At 45.5% G+C, this 21,676-nt stretch overlaps 1 protein-coding gene across 2 annotated transcripts in view; it reads left to right on the top strand.

Moving 5' to 3' along the window:
• The window catches only part of LOC128692109 (uncharacterized), a 219,840-nt gene that overhangs the window by 66,232 nt on the left and 131,932 nt on the right, over nucleotides 1-21,676 (top strand). For both annotated transcript variants that reach the window (XM_070085132.1, XM_070085131.1), the window contains exon 3: nucleotides 16,176-19,881. In XM_070085132.1, coding sequence (XP_069941233.1) covers nucleotides 16,176-19,881 — 3,706 coding nt within the window. The remainder of the gene's footprint in view (nucleotides 1-16,175; nucleotides 19,882-21,676) is intronic.

Genomic DNA, 21,676 nt, shown 5'->3' with positions numbered 1-21,676 from the left:
GATTTTAGCCTCAATAACCCTGCTAGGCAGACTGTTCCACTCATCAACTACCTTATTTCCAAACCAATATTTTCCTATATCCTTTCTAAATCACACACACACACACACACACACACACGCACACGCACATAGACACGCAGGAGCTAGAGATCTACCACTGTAATCACATTTAGGTAAGCACACACACACACACACACACACACCCACACACACACACACGCGCACACACACACACACACACACACACACACACACACACACACACACACACACACACACACACACACACACACACACACACACACACACACACACACACACACACACACACACACACACACACACACACACACACACACACACACACACACACACACACACACACACAGAAGCAAGCGATTACATAGCGGGAACGCTTCACTCTGGAGGTCCCAAAATGGTAATTGCAGTGATGTATAACCCACCACAGAACAGCAGGAGGCCAAGGCAAGAGTATGATGAGAGCAATAGAGCGATGGTTGACACACTGGTTGCAGTGGCCAGAAGAGCTCATGCATGCAGGGCAAAGCTCCTGATCATGGGTGACTTTAACCACAAGGAAATCGACTGGGAGAACTTGGAGCCACATGGGGGCCAAGATACATGGAGGGCTATGATGATGGAGGTGGTACTGCAAAACTTAATGTACCAACACGTAAGGGACACTACAAGAGAGAGAGGAGAGGATGAACCGGCAAGACTGGGCCTAGTATTCACCTTGAGCAGTGCAGATATTGAGGACATCACATATGAAAGACCCCTTGGGTCCAGCGATCATGTGGTTTTAAGCTTAAAATACACAGTAGAGCTACAAGTGGAGGGGGAAGCAGGAAGGCCAGGGCAAATGAAGCCAAACTACAAGAAAGGGGACTACACGGGAGTGAGGAACTTCCTGAACGGGGTTCAGTGGGACAGAGAACTGGCAGGGAAGCCAGTTAATGAGATGATGGAATATGTAACAACAATGTGCAAGGAGGCTGAGGAGAGGTTTGTACCCAAGGGTAACAGGAATAATGAAAAAGCCAGGATGAGCCCATGGTTTACTCAAAGGTGCAGGGAGGCAAAAAACCAAGTGTGCTAGGGAATGGATGAAATATAGAAGGCAAAGGACCCAGGAGAATAAGGAGAGCAGTCGTAGAGCTAGAAATGAATATGCACAGATAAGAAGGGAGGTCCAACGACAATATGAAAACGACTTAGCAGCGAAAACCAAATCTGACCCGAAGCTGTTATACAGCCACATCAGGAGGAAAACAACAGTCAAGAACCAGGTAATCAGGCTAAGGAAGGAAGGAGGAGAGACAACAATAAATGACCGTGAAGTATGTGAGGAATTCAACAAGAGATTCAAAGAAGTGTTCACAGAGGAGACAGAAGGGGCTTAAGAAAGACGGAGAGGTGGGGTACACCACCAAGTGCTGGACACAGTACACACAACCGAGGAAGAAGTGAAGAGGCTTCTGAGTGAGCTAGATACCTCAAAGGCAATGGGGCCGGATAACATCTCTCCATGGGTCCTGAGAGAGGGAGCAGAGGCGCTATTCAATACACCTATCGAAACAGGTAGATTGCCTGAGGCATGGAAGACAGCAAATGTAGTCCCAATCTTTAAAAAAGAAGACAGACACGAAGCACTAAACTACAGACCAGTGTCACTGACATGTATAGTATGCAAAGTCATGGAGAAGATTATCAGGAGAAAAGTGGTGGAACACCTAGAAAGGAATGATCTCATTAACAGCAGCCAACATGGTTTCAGGGACGGGAAATCCTGTGTCACAAACCTACTGGAGTTCTATGACAGGGTGACAGCAGTAAGACAAGAGAGAGAGAGGGGTGGGTGGATTGCATTTTCTTGGACTGCAAGAAGGCATTTGACACAGTTCCACACAAGAGATTAGTGCAAAAACTGGAGGACCAAGCAAGGATAACAGGGAAGGCACTACAATGGATCAGGGAATACTTGTCAGGAAGACAGCAGCGAGTCATGGTACTTGGTGAGGTGTCAGATTGGGCGCCTGTGACCAGCGGGGTCCCACAGGGGTCAGTCCTAGGACCAGTGTTGTTTCTGGTATTTGTGAACGACTTGGCAGAAGGAATAGACTCCGAAGTGTCCCTGTTTGCAGATGACATGAAGTTGATGAGGAGAATTCATTTGATTGAAGACCAGGCAGAACTACAAAGGTATCTGGACAGGCTGCAGACCTGGTCCAGCAATTGGCTCCTGGAGATGAACCCCACCAAGTGCAAAATCATGAAGACTGGGGAAGGACAAAGAAGACCGCAGACGGAGTACAGTCTAGGGGGTCAGAGACTACAAACCTCACTCAAGGAAAAAGATCTTGGGGTGAGTATAACACCAGGCATATCTCCTGAAGCACACATCAACCAAATAACTGCTGCAGCATATGGGCGCCTAGCAAACCTCAGAACAGCATTCCGACATCTTAATAAGGAATCGTTCAGAACCCTGTACACCGTGTACGTTAGGCCCATATTGGAGTATGCGGCACCAGTTTGGAACCCACACCTAGCCAAGCACGTAAAGAAACTAGAGAAAGTGCAAAGGTTTGCAACAAGACTAGTCCCAGAGCTAAGGGGTATGTCCTACGAGGAGAGGTTAAGGAAAATCGACCTGACGACACTGGAGGACAGGAGAGATAGGGGGGACATGATAACGACATACAAAATACTGAGAGGACTTGACAAGGTGGACAAAGACAGAATGTTCCAGAGATGGGACACAGCAACAAGGGGACACAGTTGGAAGTTGAAGACACAGATGATTCACAGGGATGTTAGGAAGTATTTCTTCAGCCACAGAGTAGTCAGGAAGTGGAATAGTTTGGAAAGCGATGTAATGGAGGCAGGATCCATACATAGCTTTAAGCAGAGGTATGATAAAGCTCACGGTTCAGGGAGAGTGACCTAGTAGCGACCAGTGAAGAGGCGGGGCCAGGAGCTAGAACTCGTCCCCTACAACCTCAACTAGGTGAGTACAACTAGGTGAGTACACACACACACACACACACACACACACACACACACACACACACACACACACACACACACACACACACACACACACACACACACACACACACACACACACACACACACACACACACCCAGCCCGTCCTGGAGTATGAAACGCCAGCATGGAACCCACATCTAGTAAAGCAAATACAGAAGCTGGAAAAAGTGTAAAGGTTTGCAACGAAACTAGTCCCATAGCTGAGTGATGTTACCTATGAGACAAGGCTAGAGGAGTTAAACCTGACAACACTAGAGAACAGAAGGGCCACAGGTTACATAATTACGACGTACAAAATACTAAGAAGAATTGACAAGATGGACCGCGAAGTGAAAGCGGCAGAATCCATCCACACATTGCTTTATGAATAGGTATGATAGAGATCATGCGGCCAGGAGAATGAAGCCCAGCAACAGCCAGCAGAGAGGCGGGGCCAGGAGCTGAGATTCATCCCCCTGCAACCTCAGTTAGTTGAGTACACACATAGTATTGCAGGTCCTGACGTACACACACACACACACACACACACACACACACACACACACACACACACACACACACACACACACACACAGTGTTGCAGATCGTGACGTACACACACACAGTGTTACAGGTTGTGACGTACACACACAGTGTTGCAGGTCGTGACGTACACACACAGTGTTGTAGGTGGTGACGTACACAGAGTGTTGTAGGTGGTGACGTACACACAGTGTTGTAGGTGGTGACGTACACACACACAGTGTTGTAGGTCGTGACATACACACAGTGTTGCAGATCGTGACGTACACACACACACAGTGATGCAGGTATAGATGCCTTGATGCTATTGAGAGTGGCTCTTGATCCAAGGAGCTGGACTACATCCTCCCCGTCCTTGATCGAACCTGATTGACTGACCATTCCCTCCCCACCTACTGTATAATCTCTACGGGTTTCGAGCTTCCCATATACTACTACTATTACTACCACTACTGCTGCTACTGCTACCATTACTACTACTACTACTACTACTACTACTACTACTACTACTACTACTACTAATAATAATAATAATAATAATAATAATAATAATAATAATAATAATATTAATATTATTATTATTATTATTATTATGATTATTTTCTTTTTTTCTCATCAGTTTGCCAGGTTGAATTATTATTCTACCTCAACCGGTTTCAAAGTCCAGCTGCTATCTAAGGTACATATACTACCACCCCCCAGGATGCCACCCAAGACAGTCGATTAACACCCAGGATTTAGGACTTACTGCTAAGTAAACAGGGACAGCAGGTGTAAGGAAACATGCCCATGGTTCGATACCCGTGCCGGCTATTGAACCATGGACACTCAGTGTGTGAGCTGAGTGAGCTACCAACCTAGCCACGATACATCTCTTCTTCTTCTTCTTCTACTTACAATCACCTTTTGATGAGCAACAAATTGTTTGTGTTATTATACAGTGTTTGCATTTGACAGAGAATGATCCACGTGCCATAAATGTGACGTGAAGCTGCGGGACGAATGAGGAGGGAGGAAGATAGAACAAGGGAGATGATTTAAAGAGAAAGAGGGTGGGTGGACGGGAGGGGCCGAGGGATTGATGGTAGGAAGGAGGGACGAGGGAAGGGATGGGTTGGGGGAGATAACGGGACAGTAGGTGGGTGGAGGGAGGGAGTGGAGGCCAACGGGTGGAATAGGAGGGAGAGAAACAGTGTATACAGGCGGAAATGTTGACGGGGCGTTACCTTCCCCACCATCCCATCCTCTCTCTCTCTCTCTCTCTCTCTCTCTCTCTCTCTCTCTCTCTCTCTCTCTCTCTCTCTCTCTCTCTTACACAAAGGTTATACAAAGTTAAACAGCTCCTACCTTTATTTACAAGCTAAGAGCTGTTACATACATCAGCTCGTAAAGTTGGAGCCATCACTACAAGTTCACTTTATTACTGCCTTAAAAAAGTATACTCTTTCTTGTATATTTACATTTTACCCCCAGTGGAAACAAGTCACTCTGTCTGACATTTTTGGGTTATCCCAGGTTCTCTACACATATGTTGCTATATATGATAATCTATGTAGCACTATTTGTGTATACCTGAATAAACTTACTTATCTGGGGGCAGCGATTTCATTTAGACAACTGAACTTATTTCGTTGATGCCATTTTGCTGTATGAACATGTTCCAGACTCGAGTCATCCTGGGAATAAATGATCTCAGATGAAGTGATGTTCTTGAGAAGGATACATCCAGAATGTAGTTTCTGTTTGCTGCCCGTCTTGTTGTGTAAAAGCTCTCTTCTCACAATTAATATAGATACTTAATGGTTATAATTATAACCATAATTTTTAAAGGGGTGGACCGTTAAGCCAGCGATAGGTCTCGGTCAGATGACCAAAAGCTCCAGCTGCGGGTCATCACATGACTAAGACCAGCATCAAGAAACACTTGTTCTGTTTCCTGACAAATCTTACCTAATTTAACCATATTTCTCGCTAACCACGAAGCGGCGCCAAGTGCAGTAACTCGACAACATCGGTCATGTACGTAGCAATAAGACCATCCACATCTTTCCAGTGTTGAAGGCGCTGCTAAGATGAGAGATCTGTCGAGACCGGTCATAGTCTACTACTCCTACTATTACTGCTACTACTACTACCACCACCGTACTCTCTCCTCACGCTGTCTTCGGTCTTTTATCCTCTTCAGTTGTGACCGCTAATACTGGAGACAAAAAAGGTATAAAATACCGACAAGATGGAAAAATAAAAGTGAACACAAATGCAGTAGTATAATGAGATCCTTTATTCACCACATTTCGCTCACACAGTGGGCGAAACCTAGTAAATAAACGATCGCATTATACAGAATTTGTGTTCACCCCCCCCCCACTACTGCTACATTACTGCAAAAATTATTACTACTACTGCTGCTGTTCTGTTGTTTACCTGGAGTTTACCTGGAGAGACTTCCGGGGGTCAACACCCCCGCGGCCCGGTCTGTGACTAGGCCTCATGGTGGATCAGAGCCTGATCAACCAGGCTGTTACTGCTGGCTACACGCAATCCAACGTACGAGCCACAGCCCGGCTGGTCTGGTACCGCCTTTGGGTGCTTGTCTATTGCCTGCTTGAAGACAGCCAGGGGTCTATTGGTAATCCTCCTTATGTATGCTGGGAGGCAGTCGAACAGTCTCGGGCCCCTGACACTTACTGTATTGTCTCTTAACGTGCTAGTGACACCCCTGCTTTTCATTGGGGGGATGTTGCATCGTCTGCTGAGTCTTTTGCTTTCGTTGTGAGTGATTTTCGTGTGCAAGTTCGGTACTAGTCCCTCTAGGATTTTCCAGGTGTATATAATTATGTATCTCGCCCGCCTGCGCTCCAGGGAGTACAGGTTCAGGAACCTCAAGCGCTCCCAGTAATTGAGGTGTTTTATCTCTGTTATGCGCGCCGTGAAGGTTCTCTGTACATTTTCTAGGTCAGCAATTTCACCTGCCATGAAAGGTGCTGTTAGTGTGCAGTAATATTCCATCCTAGATAGAACAAGCGACCTGAAGAGTGTCATCATGGGCTTGGCATCCCTAGTTTTGAAGGTTCTCATTATCCATCCTGTCATTTTTCTGGCAGATGCGATTGATACAATTTTATGGTCCTTGAAGATAAGAACCTCCGACATGATCTCTCCCAGGTCTTTGAGGTTGGTTTTTAGCTCTATTTTGTGGCCGGAATTTGTTTTGTACTCTGATGAAGGTTTAATTTCCTCGTGTTTACCATATCTGAGTAATTGAAATTTCTCATAGTTGAACTTCATATTGTTTTCTGCAGCCCTTTGAAAGATTTGGTTGATGTTCGCCTGGAGCCTTGCAGTATCTGCAGTATCGGGTGTCATTTGCAAAGGAAGACGGTGCTGTGGCTGACATCCTCCACTAAGACCACTACTACTTCCTCTACTTCCATTACCTTTACCATTCTCTTCTTGCCTCTCCCCCTCTCATACATATTTTCTTCCTGATAAAACCCTTCACCTTGCTCTTCACTCACAACGCCCAGATTTTCCGGAAAGTAGTCCAAACGAGCATCTAAGAAATGCACTTTGAGACTTATAGTACATCCTAAGTCCTTGAACTTCCCTAGTCAGAATTTCTTTGTAGTCGGGGTCGTAGTAGTTACCTGAGAACTATTTTTATGACATCTTTGAAAGCAATTCATACTTCTTTTTTTCAACTTCAACCAGAGAATTTGTAAAATTCTCATCCTGAAGAAATTTCATTATATCTGTTGCAACAACTTCCTGGTAAATAGAACACAAAGAGTAATAGTAAACAGAGTAAAGTCCCAGGCAGCCATGGTAAAAAGCTCTGTTCCACAAGGCAAAGTACTCGCTCCAATTCTATTCCTTATCCTCATTTCTGACATAGACAGATATGTAAGCCATAGCTCCGTGTCTTCCTTTGCGGATGACACCCGGATCACCATGACAGTGACCTCCATCGAAGACACTGCGAGACTCCAAGTGGACGTCAACCAAACCTTCGAATGGGCCACTCAAAACAATGTGAAGTTCAACGAGGAGAAATTTCAACTACTCAGATATGGAAAACTTGAAGAAATTAAAAATGTGTCAGGGTATATGACAAATTCTAACCATACAATAGAGCGGAAAAGTAATGTGAAGAATCTGGGAGTGGTAATGTCAAAGGATCTCACCTTCCAAGACCACAACAATGTAACTACCTCATCCGTTAGGAAAATAATAGCATGGATAATGAGAACCTTCAAAACTAGGGATGCCAAGCCGATGGTGATTCTCTTCAAATCGCTTGTGCTCTCTAGGCTGGAATACTGCAGTATACGAACAGCCCCCTTCAAGGCTGGCGACATTGCAGACCTGGAGAGTGTACAAAGAACTTTCACGGCACACATAAGTGCGATAAGGCACCTAAACTACTGGGAACGGTTGAAGGTCCTTGATCTGTATTCCCTCGAACGCAGGCGAGAGAGATACATGATAATATACACTTGGAAGGTTCTGGAGGGATTGATACCAAACCTGCATACGAAAATCACTCCCTATGAAAGCAAAAGACTCGGCAGGAGATGCAACATTCCCCCAATGAAAAGCAGGGGTGCCACGAGTACACTGAGAGACAGCACAATAAGTGTCCGGGGCCCAAGACTGTTCAATTGCCTCCCAACATACATAAGGGGGATTACCAGTAGACCCCTGGCTGTCTTCAAGAAGGCACTGGACAGGCACCTAAAGTCAGTACCTGACCAGCCGGGCTGTGGTTCGTACGTCAGCTTGCGTGCGGCCATCAGTAACAGCCTGGTTGATCAGACACTGATCCACCATGAGGCCTGGTCTCAGACCCGGCCGCGGGGGCGCTGACCCCCGAAACCCTCTCCAGTTAAACTCCAGGTCTCCAGGGAAATAAATATGCCTGCTTTTTAAAACTTGCCATCCATCAGTTCTGGAAACTTCTTGCACAAATCTTGAAACTGTTTCTAGGAAACTGGTCTACGAAATTACTTTATTAAGCCAGCCACAGGAGCCGCAGCTCTGCTCAGCAACGTAACGAAAATGCAATAAACAGCTGTACTAAAACAAAACACAAATACAATCCACATCCGTCAAGTGGCAGTTTCAGCTTCCTCGAGCACCCGGTAGCCAGCCTTATGATGATACTACTACTAATAATAATCTTTATTTCTACAAGTACATGTACAACGTATACAGTCCTGGCTGGCATCAATGACATACTACTATATAGAAAGCCGCCGGTTATGCAGAGCATTTCTGACAAATTAGGTCAGTTTTGTCCCAGGATGCGACCCACAACAGTCGACTAACACCCAGGTACCCATTTTACTGATAGGTAAAGAGGGACAGCAGGTGTCTTAAGAAAACATGTCCTAATGTTTCCACCCGTACCGGGGATCGAACCACGGCCCTCTTTGTGTATTATTATATGACAAAATTCTATTCTATTCTATTTGATTCGCCGGTAATCCCGGCCCGGGTCTCTTCCATTTTGGTGACCCAGCATTGGCTCCCCGGGTAGGGAAGTGACATTTATCGTTACTTGCACCTGTGTGGCAGGTCTTCAGCAGGAAGGGGGGGGGTACCTCACCGGCCCTATGGCCAGATGACGTAACAAACGTTAGTGTGCACTAACAGTGGCTGGTGTGCAGTGCAATGGAGGCCCAAAGCAGGCCCTCGCAGCAACTTCAGCGGGGGGGAGGATGACATGCAAGGAGTGGAAGTAAGGTTTCCAAGTCCCTGACAGCTAAGTACACAAGATGTGCTGCCTCATCCTCTCGGGTCTGCCCTACTGGGGTCATTGGGAAGTGTCTACGGCGAAGTGGCATCGTAGCCGGGCAGTCTAACAGGTAGTGCACCAAGGGCTGCAGAACCATTCAGTCACAATGGGCACAGAGCTCCTCTCGTGCCCGTTCAACAATCTGCGCAGTGGTGGGATACCCTAAGCGTAGGCGGTGGATATGCACCCTCAGTTCCCTGGACTGTGTCCGAATACTTGGAGGGGGCACCCTGTGGGTCGCCCTGACATACCAACAGAGGCTCCGTGAATCCCCAGGGTCAGGGAATGGGCGCCTGGCCACACCAGCAGCCCACAGCGCAATCTGGCTGAGGCTGATGGAGATCGCAGCACGTGGCTGTGCCTCGAGGGTTGCAGTCCTAGCAGCCTCATCTGCAGCATCATTGCCAGGGATACCCACATGGCTCGGGATCCAGTTGATGGTAGCCCTGTGACCCTGGGCCATGAGAGTCTGCAGGTCACCCCAGATGGATGTGATTAAGTGTATGTTGTCCTTTGGCTCTCTGTGCATAAGCACTTGGATCGCTGCCTTGGAATCAACGTGGATGACGGGGGGATACCGATGGTCTGCAAGAGCATGCTGCAGAGCTTGTTGGATGGCAAAGAGTTCGGCCTGGAGGATGGTGCAATGGTCTGGGAGACGCCAACCTGCTGTCAGATTGCTGTGGAACATCCCAGCAGCTGTGCGGCCTGCCACTGGGTCTCTGGAGCCATCAGTGTAATATGGCACACACCCTGGGCCTTCCACACCCACAATGCTAGCCGAGGCAAGGTGGTGCAGAATGTCCCGGGTGCAATGCCTCTTGCTGTCTGGTAGGGTTGTCCAGCGCACCGCAAACAGCTCTGGTGCCCAAGGGGGTGGCACCGTGTAGTTCACTGCCAGTCTTTCGCAGCCTCCCGCCTGGAGCAATGTCATGGGCAAGAGCTTCTGTGTGGCATCTGCTACCGACCACATCCATCGGCGGCCGGGATGCAGTGGAATGACCTGTCCCTGGCGGACCCGTAAATCTCTCATCAGTTTGTCAGCCCCTGGGAGTCGGAGATACTTTGCAATCCTCCTGGCAGCTACCAGTTGGATCCTGTCTTCAAGAGGCTGTAGCTGCACCTCAAGGCTCAGAGCCACTGCATTGGCCCACCTAGGAGCCCCCAGCATGGCCCGTACAGCTGTGTTCTGGATGACACAGAGGGATTTGATGTTTGTGGGTCTGGCGTGAACCAGAGCAAGTGCCCCATAGTCAACGAGGGAACGTATTGCCTGGATGTAGAACAACCTCATGACCTCGAGGCTGGCCCCAACCCTAGGGTTGGCCATGGCACTCAATGCCCTGACCCTCTGCAGAGCCCTCTCTTTAATGTGGCGCACATGTTTCTGGCCACAAAATAGAGCGAAACACCAACGTCAAAGACCTGGGAGTGATCATGTCGGAGGATCTCACCTTCAAGGACCATAACATTGTATCAATCGCATCTGCTAGAAAAATGACAGGATGGATAATGAGAACCTTCAAAACTAGGGAGGCCAAGCCCATGATGACACTCTTCAGGTCACTTGTTCTATCTAGGCTGGAATATTGCTGCACACTAACAGCACCTTTCAAGGCAGGTGAAATTGCCGACCTAGAAAATGTACAGAGAACTTTCACGGCGCGCATAACGGAGATAAAACACCTCAATTATTGGGAGCGCTTGAGGTTCCTAAACCTGTATTCCCTGGAACGCAGGAGGGAGAGATACATGATTATATACACCTGGAAAATCCTAGAGGGACTAGTACCGAACTTGCACACGAAAATCACCCACTACGAAAGCAAAAGACTTGGCAGACGATGCACCATCCCCCCAATGAAAAGCAGGGGTGTCACTAGCACGTTAAGAGACCATACAATAAGTGTCAGGGGCCCGAGACTGTTCAACTGCCTCCCAGCACACATAAGGGGGATTACCAACAGACCCCTGGCAGTCTTCAAGCTGGCACTGGACAAGCACCTAAAGTCAGTTCCGGATCAGCCGGGCTGTGGCTCGTATGTTGGTTTGCGTGCAGCCAGCAGCAACAGCCTGGTTGATCAGGCTCTGATCCACCAGGAGGCCTGGTCTCAGACCGGGCCGCGGGGGCGTTGACCCCCGGAACTCTCTCCAGGTAAACTCCAGGAAGGTGAGGTGCCTGTCAATGTAGATGCCAAGGTACCTATAACTGTGAACCCACTCCAGGTCGATGCCCAGGACCCGCAGCCTCTGACTGGGCACCTTGGTGCGAAGGATCATGGCTTTGGATTTCGCCGCAGATATCTTGAGCCCCAAGTGACGGCAGGTGGAAGCCAGCAGATCGAGGTCCTCCTGGGCACGCTGCAAAAGCCGGCGCTTCCTAGGTACGACAAGTGCCAGGTCATCGGCATAGCTGAGGAGGATGGTGCCTCTGGAGAAAGGCAGGCACACCAGCTGGTGCATCAGTACATTGAACAGGGTGGGACTAAGCACCCCGCCCTGTGGAGTGCCGTTGTCCAGGGTCTTGAGAGAAGAGGCATGTCCCTGGAAGCGTACCCGGGCCCGCCTGTCCTGGAGATAGGAACGAAGCCATGAAAGCAGCCTGCCTTTAATCCCCCTGCGGGCCAAGAGTGAGAGGATGGCAGGTGCACTGGCTAGCTCAAAAGCTTTCTCGAGGTCAAGAAAAACAACAATGTGGGCTTGGGCGTCCGACCCAATGCCGGTCAGTAGAGTGGTAAGGCTTTCGAAAGTGCCCACTCCTCTGGTGAAGCCATAAAGGCATTTATGAGGAGGGCCAAGCTTCCACCTCAGGCGCTCCAACACCATCCTTTCAGACACCTTCGAGATGCAACTGGTGAGGGAGATGGGTCTCACACTGCCAGGATCCCCAGGCTTAGGAATCGGTATGATGTCAGCCTCCTTCCATACGACAGGGAGTTTGCCAGCTCGCCAAGTCTGGTTGATGACCCCCAGGACAGCTGAATGTCCAGAATGGCCAGACCGAGTGATCATGCCATAGGTGATGCCATCATGCCCCGGTGCAGTGTCTCGATGAGATGTGAAGGCTGCCTGGAGCTCCTGGTTGGTGAAGTCTTCATCCGTGACGTCCTTAGCCTGGCATGCCGCTTGGATCACCATCACCCTTCTAAGAAGGAGGGTGGCTTGGAGGTCCTGGAGATCCTGAGGCAGTTGAGCCATGGCCGCTCTGGAGATGAATAGGTCCACCAGACGCTCTGCCTCCGTTGCGGGGTCTGGGTGCAACCGAGCCACACTGCGACGCTGCCCAGTGGCCAATCGTAACTTGGTCCAAATCTCAGATAAGGTGGAGGAGTAGCTGAAGGAGGCACACCACTCGAACCATTTAGCCTGCCGGACCCTGTGTGAGACATGGCGTGCATGCCGCACCACTTCCCTGAGCAGACGCATGGACTCAACCGTGGGATTACGCCTGTGCATCTTGTGTACGACATTGATGCGGTGGTTCTGTTCCCTGATGTCCTCATTGTAAAGCCACCAGTCACGTTTATATGACCCTCCGCCTGTAATCTTAGGTATTGCTGCCTCAGCTGCACATGTGAAGGCCACCTGCAAGCTTTGAGCCGCCTCATCTGGGTCTTCTGGAAGAGGAGACTCCACCCACCAGCGCTCAATGACCTCCTGGAAGCACTGCCAGTCGGCCTTTTTTAGATTCCATCTGGGGGTAGGTGTGGGGAGCGGGCACCGCTGGACCATCAGCGTAGTGACCACTGCAAAGTGATCACTGGTGAGACGGGGGTGGACCTCCCATCTCGCACTGGAGAGCAACCGCCTAGAGATGAGTGTGACATCCAAGCGGCCACCATAGTGATGGGTTGGCTCACCTTTATTGAGGAGAGCGATCTCAGGGACCTCCTCCAGCACAGCCGCAAGGTGCCTCCCAGCTGCATTGGTAGGAGAGACAGAAGAAAATATTGGGTGGTGGGCATTGACATCCCCAGCCACAACAAGACCCTCCCGTGGGGCGAGTGCTGCCACCTCTGAAATGTCAAGGGTGTACCGAGAGCTTCTGTAAATATTGTAAACCACGAGAGGTCCATCCAGTAGGTGTAGGGTGACAGCCTGAACCTCTTCGCCCTCCCCACAGTCGATGGGGTCAGTGGAGATATGACAAAAGACAGTGACAACATTACTTCGTAGGCGACTGAGCAAAACCCGCACGTAATACATAAATCTGAACATCATTGGTGAAATCAGCATATCGAAATTGATGTAGGCCTGTGATATGGGTCTCATTCTGGGGCAGTACCTCCGAAGGACCTCATTGGAAATAAGCCACTTTAACTGGCTTTCTTGGGTTATCCTAGCTTGCTAACCCTAAGTGGATATGCTGAATGTTGAAGACAGAGTAAAACAACTGAAGCTAAATCATGTTTATAAAATTGCTCACAAACAATGTCCAGAATATCTTGCTGTCAATTTTGTCAAGGTTGGGAACCAAAGCAATCATAGTACAAGGGGGAGAGAGCACAACTTTGTAGTACCCACAGTCATTGGCCAGGCTTCAAACACCTTTTATTGTACGGCAATAAAGGAATGGAACAGACTGCCCGCACATGTCAAAGCCAGTCATAGCATGAACCAGTTCAAGAAGAGTGCCAAAAGGTGTCTGATGAATGTAGCTACAGAAAGGGAGGGGAATGATTTTCTATTTTTTAGCTAACATATGTGTAAATTTTACCTTATTCCTAGTAATAACCCTCGTATGGTAGATAGTCTTAATGACCCTCGTGTAGTAGATAGTCTTTTTAGTATGATAATAAGATGTTATCTTCATTGTAGATTAATAAGAAAATATTATAACCTTTATATTATAATAAGGTAAAAGGACCCCAATGGAAATAAGTCACTCTGTCTGACTTTTTTGGGTTATCCTAGGTTCTCTACACTTATGCTGCTATGTGTGATAATTCTATGTAACTGTATTTGTGTATACCTGAATAAACTTACTTACTTACTTACTTACTTACTTAAGTGGTTTTTAATCCGTATGAAGTTTTCTATAACTTGGATATAGTTTAAGTTTCCCTAGTAGTACATTTTCTGACACGAGATGAATCAAAAGAAAACGTACAGAAGCATCAGTAACTCCACGAAAATTAAGATGAATGATGCACTACTCCACAATACTATACATATTATATTTTTCCGAATTATATGCTACGATTGAACAAAAGCCAAAATGAAATGCGCTTTATAAACTAATACTATTTAAGGGCAACTATCTCCAAGTTCATTTCACACAAAGAAGGTACAATAATTGCTTCATGTCAAATCTATGCAAATTATCTTCATCAATTACTACATAGAACAACACAAGGATGTTTACAGGATATATACACCGAGAGGCATATGTCTCTCGGTATATATATGCTGAAACATTACTTTAATCCCTATTTTAGATATTAAAGTATTTTTATCTGGTGTTGAAAAAGGGTTACCTGAAACTTAATGATTATATATATATATATATATATATATATATATATATATATATATATATATATATATATATATATATATATATATATATATATATATATATATATATATATATATATATATATATATATATATATATATATATATATATATATATATATATATATATATATATATATATATATATATATATATATATATATATATATATATATATATATATATATATATATATATATATATATATATATATATATATATATATATATATATATATATATATATATATATATATATATATATATATATATATATATATATATATATATATATATATATATATGTCCTGTTTAAGGGCAATGTGTGGTGTAAATATTATGCAGAAATTTCGGAGTGTGGAAATTAGGAGAAGGTGTGGAGTTAATAAAAGTATTAGTCAGAGGGCAGAAGAGGGGTTGTTGAGGTGGTTTGGTCATTTAGAGAGAATGGATCAAAGTAGAATGACATGGAAAGCATATAAATCTATAGGGGAAGGAAGGCGGGGTAGGGGTCGTCCTCGAAAGGGTTGGAGAGAGGGGGTAAAGGAGGTTTTGTGGGTAAGGGGCTTGGACTTCCAGCAAGCGTGCGTGAGCGTGTTAGATAGGAGTGAATGGAGACGAATGGTACTTGGGACCTGACGATCTGTTGGAGTGTGAGCAGGGTAATATTTAGTGAAGGGATTCAGGGAAACCGGTTATTTTCATATAGTCGGACTTGAGTCCTGGAAATGGGAAGTACAATGCCTGCACTTTAAAGGAGGGGTTTGGGATATTGGCAGTTTGGAGGGATATGTTTGTGTATCTTTATATGTGTATGCTTCTAGACTGTTGTATTCTGAGCACCTCTGCAAAAACAGTGATAATGTGCGAGTGTGGTGAAAGTGTTGAATGATGATGAAAGTATTTTCTTTATGGGGATTTTCTTTCTTTTTTGGGTCACCCTGCCTCGGTGGGAGACGGCCGACTTGTTGAAAAAAAAAAAAAAAAAAATATATATATATATATATATATATATATATATATATATATATATATATATATATATATATATATATATATATATATATATATATATATATATATATATATATATATATATATATATATATATATATATATATATATAGATATATATATATATTATTTATTTATTTATTTATTATATTGTTGTGTACAGATTAAATTGCTACCAAATGATCCTCATTTAGTCCATAGTTTTTAAACTTAGTAAGCAACTAGCAATTATAATGCATGTGTCTCATTGCAGAGTTGACCCTAAGGATGAGGCGGCAGCGACGGAGGAGGTTAAGGCAGCTCTACTGAAGATGGAGGACACTGGAGAGGGAGGAGAACTAGGACAAGAAACTGTAGGAGTAAGTGGGGAAGTGAACCAAGAACCTCCAGTCAAGGAAGGAGTTATGGATTTGCCTACCATCATCCTAACAGTAGACGACTCCAGCAGCGGTACACTGGAATACCCAGCCCCGCCTCCTAGCCCTGGCCTCCTCTGCGCCACCGATGACATTGAATTTATCGATTCCGATGTTGAAGAGACTGAAGACTGCGTTGTCGAAGCTGTTCTCCCCGACGTCGACTACAGTGACCAGTGGTTCGACGCCCGTGGAACACTCACTCGTTCCAAGGAGGATATTGCTCGTATTATCGACGACAACGACGAGTACCGCATTAGTAAATACTACGACGTTTCTGATGACACTGCGGCGCCACAAGTCAACGGTACGGAGTCTGCCGAGGTATATGAAGACGGCAAAGAAAGGAAGGGGTCACTTAAGGCTCGTGAGTGGGTAAAGAGCTTCAGTGGGGACGCTGAGTCACGTGTACAACGCTGGATGAAGATGAAAAATACTAAAGATACCTCGAGTCTTCCAAAGAGCAAATCCGAAATTCGTCTTGATGGAATAGAAGAACCAAAAGAAAAGTGGTCAGGCAGAGACGAGATTCAGCTTAACGCCACAGGTGAAGACGAAGCCTACGCAACTTTTCTTCGTAAAGAATACAACGCAAATGTGAAATTGAAAGAGAACGAGCGACAACAATCTTCGGAAAAGGGGCAGGTGGCTCGTAAAGAAAATCTTAAGAAAATATTCAAAATAAAAGGAATGTTATCCATTAAACCTATCGTAGACTCGCAGCAACCAACATACACAGACACGGATATTCACATAGCTTCAGCACCTTACGCCCTGGTAAATACTTCAGACAACAGACAGCCAGACAGCGACTCTCTTGATGTTTCTGAAGAAGGCATCCACTGTACCTCTATTGATCTTGATCCCGAAACAGAGGAGAATCTCGTCTCCCACAACATTCCTCAAGACAACATTAACACTGAAAAACTGTCACCAAACACTGAAGAGGAGCTATTACCAAACACAAAAGAAGAGAACAACAAAGAAATTAAAGTAACTCTAATATGTGAACCAACAAGTATCCCAAATATTGTCATAGATTCTCCAGGGGTAACAGAAAGAGACGTGCTATTTCCTAAACATCAGCTCAGAAAGGAGTCAGAACATGTCCCTGTTATACAGTCAGATGTCTCAACAAAGCAGGTCACGACAGGGGCTGATGACAATTCTATACTTAATGATGTAACCTGGGCTGCAAGCGAGGACAGTTCCAGAAAAGCAGAAACATGTTACCAAGAACAAGAGCAAAAGAAAGCGAAAACAGTAAAAGATTCAGACGCAGAAGAGCCAGTTGAAGGTACTGATCCACAAGCAATTAGGGATGAATCTAACACCAAGATACCTGAAGCAAACAAAACATTAAACACCACTTCATTGCCTATGTTAGAAGAAAAGAGAAAGACAACTGAAGCTTTTGCTGAGCTATCGAGTACCGAGAAAGACTCATTGTTGGGTTCAGCAAAATCTGAATCCACCGAATCCACAAAAAGAAAGATTTCCGGAGCTACCATCCCTAAATCCATAAAAAATTTTGCTGGTTCCTTGTTTACCCAGCAAGGAAGTGGAAAAGCAAAGAACGACACTGGAGAAGAGAAAGAAAAGAAGAAAAAGAAAAAGAAAGAACGGATAAGTCCATTTAACAAAGATTACCTTCTCAAAGGCACTATTAAAGCCAATCCAGAAGAGGTAAAGAAGGATAAAAAATCACAAGTGAACACAGATGAAATTGTAGGAAGTAAAATCGAGCAGCACTCTACTCCAAAGAATACCAATCCATTCATGGACGACGACGGGAATCCATTTGCGGATGAAGACACAGAAGAACCAGAGACTAGACACAGAGACGACGAGCCTAGTGTTACCATAACAGAAGCTTTGCCCGATCTTCAACCCTCAACTGAGACAACTGGTATTATAACACCTAAACGGGAGTCCCCAGACAGCCTCGAGTATATATCCGTCATTGAGTCTGATGATCCAAAAAATATTTCTCACGAATCATCGCCAGGTTACGGAACCTCGTTCGTGGAAGAGGAAGGCCTAAGGCTACGACAAGATGCACTGCTTGCAATCAAGTCGATGAACAACGACGATGCGTCTACACATTATTACAGTTTCCTCAGCGCTACTGATGACTATCACACCCCTACGAGAGAAATAGAACAGAGAGAACAAACTCCTGTACAAACAATATTTTATAAAGAATCTTCTCCTGCTGATGATTCTCGGGAAGAAAATACTCAGGAACCAATACATGACGCAAAAGCAACAGAATTAACTCCCGCTGAGTCTCATCTAATTGAAAAAACAGTACCAGTCGAAGAGCATAAGCCAGACATAAAGCCAAGAGAATCTTTGAAGAAAAGGCTACGTGTTGAAAACAAAGACAGTGTTGAAAATAAAGATTTGAATTCATTTGCCGATGACAATGGTTCCCAACAAGAGACGTCTGTTATTCCTCTCTCAACGGTAAGTCGTAGCTCACTGGAAGCAGCGCAAAAAACGATGTCGCTAAGGCAGAATGATCCTGTTCCTACAGAAGTGCCAAATTCGCAGCCTAAGTTCCCTCTCTCTGAGAGCACACAAGAGCCTCCTAAGCCCAGCCCAAGGAACAAGAAGGGAAGGTACGGATACTCCACAGGCGGGACCACTCTCACAACTACTACTCCACCTGTTTCAACAACAAGCAATAATGAATGCTCAGCAACACATGGAACCCCAGAGATTTTAAGCAAAAATGAAATGAATGTTACAACAACCATTAACAACGCTCAAATATCCACCTTCCCTCGAAGCAGTGGGTCGTGTAAGAGAGTTCCTGTCGTTCAGCCAGTGAGAGATTCTTCAGATTCTGGGTACGTTGGCCCAGGGTGCACCTACTATCAGGGTACCAACTCAGAACCAATCTACTGGGAAATCAGTGAGACGAAGGGGGCGCCACCGAGGCCCAGCCCTCGAGCCAAGAAAGGCCAGCGAACGCCTAGCGATCATTCCTTGAATCATACTATGGCTCCCTCGCCGCCGTCCCTCAGCGTCACACCAAGGAACAGCCCAGTACCAGAGCCTCTTACAATACCTGAGTGGATAAACCACCGGGCACCTATTCCTAGTCCTCGAAGCAAGAAGCAGCGCTCGCTCCAGTCCCTGCCGACGGTGGTTCCCACCGATGACACAATGGAGGCAGTAAAAAAAAAACTTCAGATGCTGTCCCACGAGCCTCTCCAAGATTCACATGCCCTCCGCCCTATGCCACCGGGGGCAGTAGAGGGAGAACAATTTTACAGTGGTAAAGCTGCCTCGATATCTTACGGTTTCACACAGTCCATGCGTGGCGCCCCGCCATCGCCGCCACTGAGAGGCAGGAAAGCGTCGCAAGTGTCTCTTCCGGCGGCGATGGCGGTGGAAGATCCACTGTGGAGGCAACAGAAGCGAAGAACAGTCCACGGAGGAGACAGACCTATATCAACGTCGGTGAAGCGAGCAAGGCGCCGTACTGACCCCACCCAAGGCATCCCAGCACCCTCAGTCAGGGCTGCCGTCCAGGTAAGTCCTACTCTGATGTCTTATTATACTTACAATGACTAAATATAATATGAAGTTATTAAATTCAATAAGTCGTGGCCGAGAGTGCAAAGTGGCTCCCATGTCAACGTGTCGCTAGTTAAGGAGACAGATGGTAGTGGGTTCGAACCCTTCGCAGAGTTTTATACATACACATATATATATATATATATATATATATATATATATATATATATATATATATATATATATATATATATATATATATATATTTATATATATATATATATATATATATATATATATATATATATAAACATAATCAAATAACGTAGGAAAGCCTTCATGCGTGTCAAGTGAAAACCCACTGAACCTAGATTTTACCCAACGTAGTTGCTACTTTAATTTTTCTTTCAAGTTTTCTTTAGTCTTGTACATCTTACACGGCATTAGTTTGCTTATTCTACCTTGGGATGTCCTTGAAAATGGATTAATAAACAATGAGAGTTTATGAATATGTTGCATTTCGTTTTTGTTGTAGTTTGCTGGTCAAGATGCAGGACTGTGTCCAGATGCTACTCTTTGTCAAGTGAACTAAGTGTTACATTGTATATAAATATACGAGATCATTACATAGTACTTTCCTAAGATAATGCCATCACGGATTTCTACGTTAGATATGTTTTGTTCTTTCTTAGTCGTCCCTGTGACGATGTGTGTATAAACACACGAGTAGAAAATAACGATTATTGTCAAGTGGTTAACAAATGATTCTTCAGTCCGAATGTTGATATGATTACTGTAATAATGAACTGAGTGCAGCACAGCTCAGGCAGCTGTTACTATTGTCGTGGTTTTCCGCAGGATCACCGACTGCCCAACCTTCACGAGTCCTTGAACACAACGTCCTGAAGCTCCCCACATTAGTGCCGACATCACTCAGAAGGTTATTTATTCTGCGACTACGACCCGAGTCATGGATTTTTCCACCTAGCAAAGCAAGACCACTCGCCTAGATATGACACTGACGTATATTACAGAAATATAGCTTTGCAGAAACAAACAAACAAGAAGGAAGAAAATGCACTTAGGGAAATGTAAACCAAGCAGGATAGACACGACGTGATTGTCTCTACAACGTCATGCTGACTGAAGAAAAGTCAGGTGGAGAACAAGCTTTATCCGCTCCATGTAGAGCTTCATCAAGATAAGCCATAGTGGACACTTATTCTGCAACCTGTGTCTTTGCCTCGTTACAGCGTGCAGCAACGCTTGCATATCAGTGTCCTACACTCCTTCATCGTGATGGAAAGCACGGCAGCGCTATCACAGGTTGATTTGGATCAGTGTGGTGTGTATGCATACAAATGTTGGACCAGTTATTCCGTGTAACACAAGATGCCACAATGGAATAATGTATCCCCACCGTAGCTAAATTTGTATTATAATAATAGGAAAGAGCTAAATCCAAAGGGGTGATACAGAGCCAGCGGAATTAGAGACAATCAGGTTTGATCCGAGGAAGAAGGAAGTTCCAGGTCCTCGGATTATCGCGAGTGGGAAATAAATTGAGGTAATTAAAGACACCGAGTATCTCATTCATCCAACACACACACACACACACACACACACACACACACACACACACACACACACACACACACACACACACACACACACACACACACACACACACACACACACACACACACACACACACACACACACACACACACACACACACACACACACACACCAGAGACGGATTTGCGTGGAGCTGAAGACGGCTGGTAACCAGTGATGTTTCGTTACACTA

Source organism: Cherax quadricarinatus, chromosome 15, assembly GCF_038502225.1.
Source record: "Cherax quadricarinatus isolate ZL_2023a chromosome 15, ASM3850222v1, whole genome shotgun sequence".
Taxonomy (NCBI): domain Eukaryota; kingdom Metazoa; phylum Arthropoda; class Malacostraca; order Decapoda; family Parastacidae; genus Cherax; species Cherax quadricarinatus.
Note: the sequence above shows the minus strand (reverse complement) of the source record. Positions and strands in the feature narration are given on the sequence as shown.